A 14,062-nucleotide genomic window follows, 5' to 3' on the forward strand; every position below is an offset into this window, starting at 1 on the left:
TTTCAAGCTCAACTTATCTTACATTGTAAATTCAATTTTACAAAATATAATCTGTACAGGAAACTGATGCATCAAAATAAATTATTCAAGAGCTTGTGATATTTTTTATTAAACCTGCTTGTTATTAGAGACTGTATACTACATGCTAGAGATTGAAATATTCTGAGACGTTGTTTTAAACTCCCTGGTCTAGTTATAATAGGATGAAAGAAAGGCTACTTATTTTTATATTATCTTATTTTAATTTTGGTGTCTTATAGAGTTCAAGATTCTTGTAAAGGCAGCTGCAATAGTGTATTCACCTATATGGTATCAGAGCGGTTAAAGTGCTTTGGTTTTGAGATAATTATGCACCAGCACAGGTAAGTGCTTTCTGCTCCAGGAACACAATGGCAGTGCTGAGAACAAACTATCAGCTGAAGTACAGAGTGATGCACTATTCATTAGTAAGAAACTACTTTTTATCTAGGAGTATACATTTTCCTTCAGGGAAATGATCCATTTTTAGAGATTTGCAATGCTATCTGAGTTAGGATGCAGGTCTCTTTCTTTATATCACCAATCTCTTATTTTCTACCTTGTGAGAGTGCCCTGTGTCAGCTCTCTTCCTGAAAACAAAATGACCCCCAAAAGGACAGTCCTAAACCTTTAATATTTGACTTGTCATTATGTTTGAGAAATTCTCAAAAGGAAATCTTAATGGAGAGTCTTTTTATCCCCCTGCCTCCCCCCCCCATTCTCTCCCATCCCGCCACTCCTCCCCTCTCTCCTAGCATTCCAAAGAACCAAGCCTAAGTAGCATGTGCAGAAGCACATTTTGAAAACATACGTATGCTAAAGACGAGATTTTAAATAAGTGAGAATTATTCCAGCTTTAGGCGAATTCAATGCAGAAAAGAGATTCTACTCGCGCTGTTATTTGGTGCAGCATGGTTATTCCATTGAATCCTAATGTTTCCTGAAACTGGAATGATTGTTTAAAATGTTCTTCTTAAGCACTAGACTTGCTACAAAATAGCTACATTGTGAGTTATAGTTTGATCTTTTAGTGGATAAATGATCTATTTATGAAGAAACCTGGAGTTAATCTAATGCAAGGGTTTTATGCTAAAAAACTAGTGAGATACTGCTTGTCTGATTAGGAAACATTAACATCATAAAAACAAGTGGTTAGACTCAGTACAGTCAGCAAAGTTGGGTTTGCGATGCCATCTTTCTTTTCCCTTCACTGCTCTACTTCTTATATAATAACAGACATAGAAAATAAGGATAATGTCACCTTCACAGGAAGGCTGAGGACTCCATCCAGAACTTGTGCAGACAGCATCCCCTCTTTCTTTGTACACAAAACCTTGTTTACATCTATATTGGTATCTTTCATTCTCCTTGTAAAATGGTTTCACATATACACCATCTCCATTTTCAACATGCGGTGGCGTGCAAGAAATTTCTAAATGCAAGAGAGTAAATGTATAGTGTTTATAATGAAAGGAAATCTGCTGAGTTGGCCATTTTTTCACAGTGACAATGTTTTTTTCCCATTAGGCAAATCTGTCAAAATCAGTGACCAAACTAAAGTTGTTTTGACCTGACTTCCCACTTAATTATGTATCTCTTATTTCAAATTTTCATGCAGTTGTCTTTGAGACGTTTCTACTCTCTAACAAACTGTTTAGTTTAACAAGGTCAACTTTGGTGGTATCTTTAGTTAGATCTGTTCTCAGGCCCCTATCTGAGATTTTCTCTAATCTCCACAGTAATGTTGCAGGATCTGACAGTGGGGCTTCCCTGAGCAGCTGATGAGGTTCAGGGCCATATCTTGCTGTAGATACTTTCTGTGGTTTTGTTGTTGTTGTTGTTTGTTTGTTGGCTTGTCTTTAACATTTCTGCACATGGACTTCTGAGGACTGCTGTGCTTGTCCTCTTTATTTTCTGAACATACCTTATGTGCACTTCAAAAAGAATTTCAAGGTCAGAATCTCCTAGGTTTCTTTAGCCATAGACAATGAGTTTTAGTCATATAGATAATGACCATCAAATGTCAGGTATATGTCACACTGACGATACATATTGGTATGTCATTATTTTCATGATGAATCAGTGCTATTGGAAAGTTGTTAGCAGCAACTAATCAGTCTTGAAGGAAGGAAATGATGTAGTTATAATCTCAAAAGCAAACTAAGTTTGAAAATAAGAAAACAGTCTTTTTAAATGTCAGGTAGACAATGCCGAAGAATGGTGAAAATATTGGAAATTATAGGTAATATTAAAAAAATAAATATAGTATAAGTATATATAAAGTAATCTCAGAAATCATGTGGTAACTTTAAGGTGATTGCTGTAAGACAGAAGCTATATGGAGTATAGACTACATATCAAATTCAGGCCAGCCATGATTACATTATGAAAGGCTGTCGAAGAAGAAGGAGGAGAAAGAGGAGAGGAGAAAGAAGAAGACAAGAAAGAAGAGGAAGAGGAGCAGGAATAAGTAAAGACAGAGGAAGAGGAAACAAAAGTGGAGGAATATTAAGGAGGAGGAGAAAGAGAAAAAGAAAAAAGAGAAAATAAATCAAAGAAATATTAACATTTGATTATATTACTTTGCCAAAGTTCAAAGGTTTAGTTGATTCAATTAAGATACCTAAAACTGATTGTAAACTCGCAACACATGTATGTGTGCTGTGTGACACAAATGTATATATGTATCTTTACATATGTACACATATATAATCACTTCCTAACATCATTAATTAAATTTAGAATATCTTAAAAATTAAAACTTGCAACAAATATACTTTTAACAAATATGCTTCCTAATAATATAAATTGAAATCAAAATGTGATCATGATCTGTGATTGTAAACACACCATAAGCACACCAGGTAGTAACCTGTGTTTATATCTTATCCAAGTCATTAAGACACTGTAAGCATGGACACCCTGGCTATTTCAATTAAAGAGACTATACAAAGGCATGAAATACATAGTTATGAAGACAAAAATAAAAGGTTTCCTGCAAATGAAACTTCAATTACAGAAAAAGAGTCATGCTTAATAAGTGTTATAGTGTGAAGTTATATTTTAGCTAAAATATATTTTTAAAAAGAAATGTACATTTTTCACTACAATATCTAAAACCATCCATGTATGAAGTAGACGCATATGAGTATCTTACCCACACATCGGGGTTTTTCACTGCTCCAAAAGCCATTTTCTGAGCAGTGTATTTCCTTCTGGCCTTCAATCTTAAAGCCTGAATTACATTCAAAGCGCACCACCTGTCCAAAATAATATTCCTGGTCTGGTTCTGCGGCACCACTCACAATTCTTCCATTCTCCAGTTCTGTCACTGGCAAACACTTCACAACTGAAAATACAGGCATCGACTTGACAAGCAGAACATGAAAGCTTCCCCATAAAACACATTCATAGAAATTAAAACACCAACACACAGCATGCTCAACCTGGAGGAAATGACCTAAATGTTTGAGAAATATTCAGTATCACTGTTCGCATAACACAAGTAGTTTGCATATCAGCTTCTGTGGGAATGAGGTAAGAAAGCTATTACTTAGAGTGAGAGTTTACTTCTTCATGATAGGAAGTGTCTTCTAAATTGTGAAAAAATACGAGCTTTTGGAATAATTGAATATAAATGTTTCATTGTTGCTTCAAAGCAATGTGATATTGCATCCTATGAGATGTAAAAGCAGTGAATTGTTAAGATATTTCTTCTGATAAGAAAAAAAAAACTGTTCATAATATTTCTTTCCTTTTCACCTCAGTGAAAATTTTAAATATTTTTTAACTTAAAATTTCTCTGTTATGAAAGAATTTGAAGGTACTTTTCTGAGGAAAAATTTGGATGAAATGGATACCCTAGTGAGGTTTTCTTGTCTTTTCAGCCAAAGATACTGACTCAACAGGCCATTTGGGGGCCTCGAGCATCAATCTTAAACAAGTACCATGCAAATTCTGATGCAGACGCTACCAAGTACAATTTTTCATTTCCTTACTTGATAAGTCTCTGTAGGAGAATGTGAAGTGCCAAAACATTCTCCTCTCCTCACTCCTTTCACCGCACCTCTTCTTTCACTTATCACTTCCCATAGAAGTAGGGCACAGCGTTTCGACCGACCTTTGTTATTGACATAGTTTCCCGAACTCACAAACAAGACCTGCATTTTCTCATTCTTGCTGTTTGCTCTACATATGAGCAAGAAGCAAAAGCAAGAGTTCGTTTTTAGTTCTTGCCTCCCCCACAGACTTTTTCTAAAATTAAGGCTATGGGAAAACCTTCACTCCATCATATCATTGAAAGATACTGCAATAACATTCTCAACCATAGTGACAGCCTATGTTCCTGTAACTACATGGCTACTAGAGGTGTCATTCTTCATAAGCATACCTCGGATTCTGATGTTTTTTTATAGGCTAGTGATGTTCATGTGTATTGTTAGTGTTAGACATGTAAAATGAAAGAAGTGGTATTTGGTATTTCTAATATTCAGAATTTTGATCATAAAATTATATCAATCTCTACTTATGTTTCTTATGTTTTTGATAGTTTTGAGTTTTATTGCTGAGGATGTGTATCAAACCTAAGACCTCAAGGAATCTACACTAGCCCTGAGAAATTCACCATCCTCTCGACCTAGTGTTGTCAGAATATTGATACAAATACAAGATAGTACTATAACAAAACACCTATGTTATGGTTTATACTAGAAACTATAATATTTTAAGAACTATAGAGACAAAAATGAAGAAGAAACTGAGAGAAAAGGGGTTCAGTGACCATCCCAAATTGGTATCGATCTCGAGGGCAGGCTCCAAGGCCTGACACTATTTCTGATGCTATGGTGTACTTACAAACAGGAACCTAAAATTGGCTTCTCTCTGAGAGACTCAACAAGCAGCTGAAAGAGTCAGATGCAGATACTTTATATCCAATCAATGGACAGAAAATGGGGACCCCTATGGTTGAATTAGAGAAAATCTGGAAGAAACTGAAGAGGAAGGCAACCCCATAGAAAAAACCATCAATCTCAACTAACTTGGACCTTCAAGAACTCTAACACCAAGACACCAACCAGGCAGCACACACCAGCTGATATGAGGCCCCCAACACATATACAGCAGAGGACTGCCTGGTCTGGCCTCAGTGAGAGAAGATGCACCTAACCATTGAGAGACTTGAGGCCCCAGAGAGTGGGAAGGTCCAGTAGAGTGGGGGTAAGGTGGGTGGGGACATCCTTTTGGAGACTGGGGAGGAGGAATGGGATGAGGAAAAGGCAGAAGGCCAACAGGGAGAGGGATAAAGACCATACTGTAAAGAAAAAATTGAAAAAATATAAAATTTACAAATATACTTTAATAATATTTTTCTACCCAGTTTGGAAAAATCTTATCTATTATAGATATTTAGGCACACATACAAATCTGTTCTTTATATTTACCTTCACATATTGGAATATCATTGGTCCACCCATCAGCACTACAGTCACGGTAATCAATTTCACCTAAGAGTTGATACCTAAAAAATTATAAGCATAATAATTTATGTTGAGACAACCTGCAATTTTATGTAATTTAAATCTCTGTACAGTCTTGGAAATCCTCCAGTAAGAGATTGCGAAGGGAAAAAGTATTTCTCATTTTTTCAGTATTTTCATCTTGCTCATAAATATTTATGGAATGAAAATACTTCAATAGAATTTGTTAGTCTTGGATCTTGGAGTTAAGTGTTTACTTTGTAGCTTGCTGTAAAGGAGACGGAGTAATTTTTTTTTCCAGCAGAAAAGAAATGAAGTTTCTGGTACAAATTCTGTATCCACTGCAGAGACCCATCCTTTATGCCAAGTTTCTTCAGACAATCTACAAAATTTTACACAAAACCTTACCAGACTTCTGTTCATGGAGGGAGGAAAAAGGAGAGAGAGAGAGAAAAAAAAGATTGTCCATACAGATGGGGAAAATCTGTTTGCAATGTCATCTCAAAATCATTCATGATGGATGATTTTGTACAATAAAATTGTTGCTCATAAGGAGTCATTCTACTTCCTAGTATGTAAAAACCTAAATTCAGCAGAGAAAGTTTAGACAAAGGCATAGGACTAAAAGGGTGAACAAAAAAATAGGGAAGCAATAAGCCTGTTCCATACTTACCTTTCACTTCTGGGTCAAAAAACAATTATTCCTTATAACAGATAAAACGTTCATCAATAGAAATTTAAATTAATATAAACTGTTTTTTTTCTTATCAAATTTTATCCTATGTGGTGTGAGGCCTTTAACTGGTAATTGTCCATAATTTGACCAACAGATTTCAGAGTGGGAATCAGACTCAATATACAAAGTTATCGGCCTAGAAGGGTTCTATCAGTGTTCAAACTTTTTTATTTTCTTACCCATATTTTTTTATTGGATATTCTCTGCATTTACACTTCAGAAGTTATCTTTTTTCCAAAATCTCCTCCCCCTCCCCCATCCCCTCTCCCCTCCTATTGGCTCCATGAAGGTTCTCCCTCTCCCAACCATCCTCTCCCACCTCAGCCACAAGATGAACGAGGCAACAGTGAGTTCAAGAGCGCCAGAATCAGAGGTAAATAACTGACCTGGAAACTTTTAGGCTTTTGTTTTCCATTTGGTTTTGGTTTGGTGTGGCTGTTTGGGAAAGTTAGTTATGTCCAATGGTGTTTTTCTGGGGCACACACATGAAAGGACTCTTATGGTCACAAGGTCACACAGTGGCTATTGAGCTGCTTTGCTCTGCTACACTCCTCTCTATGCGGCCACTGAGAAGGTCCCCCACAGGTCTGCGGTTTCTGTGTCAGTTTGCAGATTCCATAGCCGTGCCTCAGGATGGTTAGGCAGCATAATGGTTCCTTCGGGTTTACACAGCTGCTGGGTTGTACCTGGTATAGACCTGCCCAAAGGACTGGTCTGCAACTTCCGGTTTGTATGTGCTGCCTGCGTGCCTAGTGTGCTGTTCTGCAACTGCTGAGTCCTATTGGTGTTTTTTATTGGACTGAAATGATTCAAAGAACTATTGCTGAACAGGTTCATTTTCACCATCCCCTAAGAACTTTTCTCTTCCACTACTTCTGCTGGGTGGTGAATTAGAGGAGAGACTGCACCATTATTAAAAGTAGGCTGGAAAACATTTATCCCTACAAGTATGTAGCTCATTTCTTTGCCAATTGGAAACATTAAGTTCTAAGACTGAAAGATTCAAATAAAAAGGGAATATAAGTTCTGATTTCCTTTCTCAGTAAAAGAGTGAAACCTAAATTAGGAAGGTTGGCCTAGGATGATCTAGAAGCTATCAACCATAGTAAGGTAACCCAGTCACAGAAGAATACACATGATATGCACTCACTGATTAGTGAATACTAGCCCAAAAATCTCAGAATACCCAAGAAACAATTCACAGACCTTATAAAGCTCAAAAAGAAGGAGGGTCAGAATGTGGATTTTTCAGTTCTTCTTAGAAGGAAGAACAAAATGCTCATGGGAGGAAATACAGGGACAAATAGAGGATCAGGGAGTTAGAGAAAGTACTGAAGGAGCTGAATGGGTTTGCAACCTCATAAGAACAACAATACCAATCAACTAGAGCTTCCTGGGATGAAAGCACTATCTAAAGAGTACACATGGACAGACCTATGTCTCTATGTGCACATGTAGCAGAGGATGGTCTTGTTGGCATAAATGGGAGGAAAAACCCTTGGTCCTGCCAAGGTTCAATGCCCAGTGTAGGAGAATGTTAGGGCGGGTAGGTGGGAGGGGGTGTTTGGTGGATGAACATACTAATAAAAGCAGGAGATGGATGAGATGGGGGTATGGAGAGAAAACCAGGAAAGGGTATAACATTTGAAATGTAAATAAAGTATATCCAATGATACACACACACACACACACACACACACACACACACACACACGTATATGCATTCAAGAAAAATAAAGTCAGGAGTGACCATAAAAACTGTAGTTTGGAAAATCTCCTTCAGGTTGTAAACAAGGAGAAATTAAATACAAAATGAGTATCTAGTGGGTATTTGTGGTAATCAAGGATCATTTTAAAGTGCTTCAAATGTGGGTAATATTTATTTCTCCTGCTCATCCTATGGTGCTCATAAGCATTTTCTGCTTTTGTAAGAGAATGGATTGGAGTAAGATGTTATAAACATTGAGTTGAGGTATATTTTGGAGCTAATTCTAAAGTCTGAAGAAACAAAATGTTACATTTTATTTCCTCAAATTAGGAAGTAAAGGGCAACTAAAAAAATCCCATCAAAGTGGACTTCAGGATGCAGAGCGGAGCCTGGCCCATCTGCCACCCAGAACAGCAACTCATAGAGGCTGGTGGGCGGGGGACCTGGGCTGCGGGGGAGCAGAGAGATCTCTGTGGAGTGCACACTGAAAGTGCACACCCTGCCTTGCCCTGCCCTGCCTTGCCCGATCCAGCGACTGGGAACAGAAAATTAGAACTTCTGTTTCCACCCGGAGGCGACTTCAAGACGCAGAGCAGAGCCCGCCTCATCTGCTTCCCAGAATGGCGTAAAGGCTGAACAACTAGTGAGTGAGAGACCTAGGCTGCAGGGGACCAGAGAGATCTCTGGGGAGTGCACACCAATAGTGCACCCCCTGCCTTGCCCTGCTCTGCCATGCCTGATCCAGCAACCAGAAAAAGAACATAAGAACTTCTGATTACACCCTACAACTCTGAGGCATAAAACAGGGCTCGGCCCATCTGAAACATGGACCAGTGTAGAACCAGGGACACAGAGCAGATACAAGGGAAAGGCAAGAACATATCACTGACAACAAAATGGCAAGAGGAAAGAGAAAGAGTATATCCCAAGGAAACCAAGACAATCTAGCAACACCAGAACCCAGGTCTCCCATAATAGCAAATATTGGAATTACAAACACTCCAGAAAAAGAAGACATAGACCTGTAATCATACCTCAAGATGCTGATAGAGATACTTAAACAAGAAAGAGAGGAAAAGCAAAAAGATTCAGAAGCTTTAAAGAAGAAACAAGAAAAACACTCAAATAACTCAAAGAACTAGAGGAAAACAGAACCAAAGAAATAAAGGAATGGAAGAGGGAAATTAAACAGAAATTGACACAATAAAGAAAACGCTAAAAGAGATAACCCTAGAGTCAGAACACCAAAAAAAAAAAAAAAAAAAAAAAAAAAAAAAAAAAAAAAAAAAGAAATCAGGAGTCACAGAAGCAAGCATTTCTAATAGATTACAAGAAATTGAAGAGAGAATCTCGGGGGCAGAAGACAACATTGCAAACATAGACAAAACAGCCAGAGTAGATGCAAAAAACAAAAAGCTCCTAAGCCAAAATGTCCAGGAAATCCAAGACACAATGAGAAGACCGAACCTAAAGATAATAGGAATAGAAAAGGGAGAAGAGTATCAACTAAGAGGCACAGTAAATATCTTCAACAAAATTATAGAAGAAAACTCCCCTACCCTCAAGAATGAGATGACCACGAGCATAAAAGAAGCCTTCAGAACTCCAAATTGGTTGGACCAGAAAAGAAATACCTCCCGACACATAATAGTAAAAACATCATGTGCCCAAAGCAAAGAAAGAATAATAAAAGCAGTAAGGGAATGAGGTCAGGTAACATATAAAGGCAGAGCAATCAGGCTCACACTCGATTTCTCAACAGAGACTATGAAAGCTAGAAGAGCCTGGACAGACATCATGCACTCCTTAAGAGAGCACAAGTGCCACCCCAAGCTGCTATACCCAGAAAAACTATCAATCACCATAGATGGAGAGATGAAGATATTTCAAGACAAATCAATATTCACACAATATGTGACCACAAACCCAGCACTACAACAAATTATAGGTGGAAAACCCAATACAATGAGGGAAAATACAGCCTAGTAAAAACAAGAAAACGCCAAAACAAGAAAGCAAAAAAAAAGAAAAAAACACAGACACAACTCAACCCAAAAAAGCAATAATGGCAGGAAACAGAAACAACTATTCCTTGATATCCATTAACATGAATGGTCTCAACTCCACAAAAGAGACATAGACTATCAGACTGGATACATAAACAAAATCCAGCCTTTTGCTGCATACAGGAAACTCATCTCAGAGACAGAGACTGACACTATCTCAGAGTAAAAGGGTGGGAAAAAAAAGGTTCCAAGCAAAGAGCTCCAAGAAGCAAGCAGGAGTGGCTATTCTAATATCGAATAAAGTAAATTTCCAACCAAAAGTTATCAAAAAAGATAAGGAAGGACACTTTTTACTCATTACCAGGGAAATCTGTCAGAAGGAACTATCAATCCTTAACATATATGCTCCAAATAAAAAATCACCCACATTCATTAAAGAAACCCTACTAAAGCTCATAAAATACATTTTACCCCACACAATAATAGTGGGAGAATTTAATACCCCACTCTCACCAATGAACAGATGATGGAAACAGAAACTGAACAAGGACACTGGAAAACCAGCAGAGACTTTGAACCAACTAGAATTAATAGATATATACAGAACATACTATCCTAAAGTAAAAGAATACACCTTCTTATCACCACCTTCTCGAAAATTGACCACATAATTGGACATAGAACGAGCCACCATCAATATAAGAAGATTGAAATACTCCCATGCATCCTCTCAGATCACCATGGTCTAAGGCTGGTCTTTAACAACAACAAAGACAACAAAAAGCCCACATACACATGGAAACTAAACAAGCTCTGTTAAAGGATAGCAGGGTCAAAGAAGAAATAAAGAAAGAAATTAAGGATTTTCTAGATTTCAACGAAAACGGAAACACAACATACCCAACCCTATGGGATGCAATGAAAGCAGTATTGAGAGGAAAACTCATAGCCCTAAGTGCTTCCAAAAAGAAACAGGAGAGACCTTACATCAGCAATCTGACAGCATAGCTAAAAGCCCTGGAACAAAAGGAAGCAGATATACCCAAAAAGATTAGATGGCAAGAAATAATCAAAATTAGGGCAGAAATAGACCAAATAGAAACAAAAAGAACCATTGAAAAAATCAACAGAACAAAGAGTTGGTTCTTTGAGAAAATCAACAAGATTGATAAACCCCTAGCCAGAATAACTAAAGGGCAAATAGAGAGTATCCAAATTACCAAAATCAGAAAGGAAAGTGGTGACATAACAACTGAAACTGAGAAAATTCAAGAAATCATCAGATCCTACTACAAAAACTTATACTCCACAAAATTGGGAAATCTGGAGGAAATAGACGAATTCCTCGACAGATACAAGATCCCAAAGTTAAACCAGGACCAAGTAAACCATCTAAATAACCCTATAACACCTAAAGAAATAGAAGAAGTCATCAAAAGTCTCCCAACAAATAAAAGCCCAGGTCCAGACAGGTTCAGTGCAGATTTTTATCTGACATTTATTGGGGATATAACACCAATACTCGCCAAACTATTCCAAAAGATAGAATCAGATGGAATATTACCCAACTAATTTTCTTGAGGCTACAATAACCCTCGTACCTAAACCACACCAAGACCCTACCAGGAAAGAGAACTTCAGACCAATCTCACTTTTGAACATTGATGCAAAAATACTCAACAAAATCCTTGCAAACCGAATCCAAGAACACATCAAAACAATCATTCATCATGACCAAGTAGGCTTCATCCCTGGAATGCAGGGATGGTTTAACATAAGGAAATCCATCAACGTAATCCACCATATAAACAAACTCCAAGACCAAAATCACATGGTCATATCACTAGACGCTGAGAAAGCATTCGACAAAATCCAACACCCCTTCATGGTAAAAGTCCTGGAAAGAATAGGAATTCAAGGTCCATACTTAAACATAATAAAAGCAATATACAGCAAACCAACAGCCAACATCAAATTTAATTGCGAGAAACTTGCAGCAATCCCACTAAAATCAGGGACTCGACAAGGCTGCCCACTCTCCCCCTACCTATTCAACATAGTACTGGAAGTCCTGGCTGGAGCAATTAGACAGCAAAAAGAGATCAAGGGGATACAAATCCGAAAGGAAGAGATAAAAACATCACTCTTTGCTGATGACATGATAGTGTACTTGAGTGACCTCAAAAATTCCACCAGAGAACTCCTACTGCTGATAAACAAGTTCAGCAAAGTGGCTTGATACAAAATTAACTCAAACAAATCAGTAGCCTTCCTATACTCAAAGGACAAACGTGGAGAAAGAAATTAGAAAAAAGGTACCCTTCACAATCGTCACAAAATCTATGAAATACCTTGGTGTGACTCTAACTAAGCAAGTGAAGGACCTGTATGAGAAGAACTTCAAACCTCTAACGAAAGAAATTGAGGAGGATCTCAGAAAATGGAAAGATCTCCCATGCTCATGGATTGGAAAAATCAACATCTTAAAAATGGCCATTCTACCAAAAGCAATCTACAGATTCAATGCAATCCCCATCAACATTCCAACCCTGTTCTTCATGGAATTGGAAAGATCAATGTGCAATTTCATATGGAATAACAAAAGACCTAGAATACCAAAATCCATCCTCAACAACAAAAAAACATCTGCGGGAATCACTATCCCTGACCTCAAGCTATATTACAAGGCAATTGTGCTGAAAACTGCATGGTACTGGTACAGAAATAGGCATGTGGATCAATGGAATAGAATAGAAGATCCAGAAATGAGCCCTCATGTATATGGTCACCTGATTTTTGACAAAGGAGCCATAAACATTCAATGAAAAAAGCACAGCTTATTCAGCAACTGGTGCTGGTCCAACAGGCACTCAGCATGCAAAAGAATGAAAATAGACCCTTTCTTATCTCCTTGTACAAAGCTCAAGTGTAAGTGGATCAAAGATCTCCACATTAAACCAGATACACTGAAACTATTAGATGAGAAAGTAGGGAAAACCTTAGAACACATAGGCACAGGAGAAAATTTCCTGAACAAAACACCAAGGGGTCAAGCTCTAAGGTCAAAGATTAACAAATGGGACTTAATGAGATTGCAGAGTTTCTGTAAGGCTAAGGACATCGTCAAGAAAACAAAATGGCAACCAATAGAATGGGTAAAGATCTTTACCAACACCACATCAGATATAGGCCTAATATCCAAGGTGTACAAGGAACTCATAAAGCTAGACAACAGAGAATCAAATAACCCTATTAAAAAATGGGGTACAGAGCTAAACAAAACGTTTTCAGTTGAGGAACACCGAATGGCGGAGAAACATCTGAGGAAGTGCTTGACATCCTTAGCCATCAGGGAAGTGCAAATCAATACAACCCTGAGATTCCACCTCACACCTGTCAGATTGGCCAAGATCCAAAACTCAGATGACAGCAGATGCTGGCGAGGCTGCGTACAAAGAGGAACACTTCTCCACTGTTGGTGGGGTTTCAAGCTAATACAACCACATTGGAAATCTGTCTGGCGATACCTCAGTAAATTGGATATAGTACTACCTGAAGACCCAGCTATTCCACTTCTGGGCATATACCCCAGAGACACTTTAATACACAACAAAGATATATGCACCACAATGTTCATAGCGGCTCTATTTATAATAGCCAGAAGCTGGAAGGAACCCAGATGTCCTTCAGAAGATGAATGGATACAAAAATTGTGGTACATATACACAATGGAATACTACTCGGCCACCAGAAACAATGACTTAACCAAATTCTTAAGAAAATGTCTGCATCTAGAGAATATCATCCTGAGTGAGTTAACCCAGTCACAAAAGAACAGACATAATATGCAGCCACTGATAGTGGGATGCTAACCCCAGAGGCTTGCACTCCCCCAGAAACAACTCACAGACTGTATGAAGTCCAAGAAATAAAGAAAACAAAACAAAACAAAAAAAAATATTTACAAAACAAGAAAACTTTAACTATTTCCCTGTTACATTTTGTTTTACATGTACTTTAGCTCATTGTAACTATTAAGTTTTCAAGCATACTATCAAACCTTGAAAAAAATCAAGTACTGACTAAAAAATATATTCATATAGTTTTATGTAAAAAT

General features: G+C 37.7%; 1 protein-coding gene across 1 annotated transcript in view; it reads right to left on the reverse strand.

Moving 5' to 3' along the window:
* CFH (complement factor H) overlaps positions 1 to 14,062 on the reverse strand; it is a 90,942-nt gene that overhangs the window by 58,729 nt on the left and 18,151 nt on the right. The window contains exons 4-6 of the mRNA XM_080918391.1: positions 5,460 to 5,536; positions 3,176 to 3,367; positions 1,280 to 1,450 (exon numbers count right to left, since the gene is read on the reverse strand). Of these exons, the coding sequence (XP_080774517.1) occupies positions 1,280 to 1,450; positions 3,176 to 3,367; positions 5,460 to 5,536 (440 nt within the window). The remainder of the gene's footprint in view (positions 1 to 1,279; positions 1,451 to 3,175; positions 3,368 to 5,459; positions 5,537 to 14,062) is intronic.

The sequence above is a fragment of the Micromys minutus genome (assembly GCF_963924665.1).
Source record: "Micromys minutus genome assembly, chromosome: 6".
Classification (NCBI taxonomy): domain Eukaryota; kingdom Metazoa; phylum Chordata; class Mammalia; order Rodentia; family Muridae; genus Micromys; species Micromys minutus.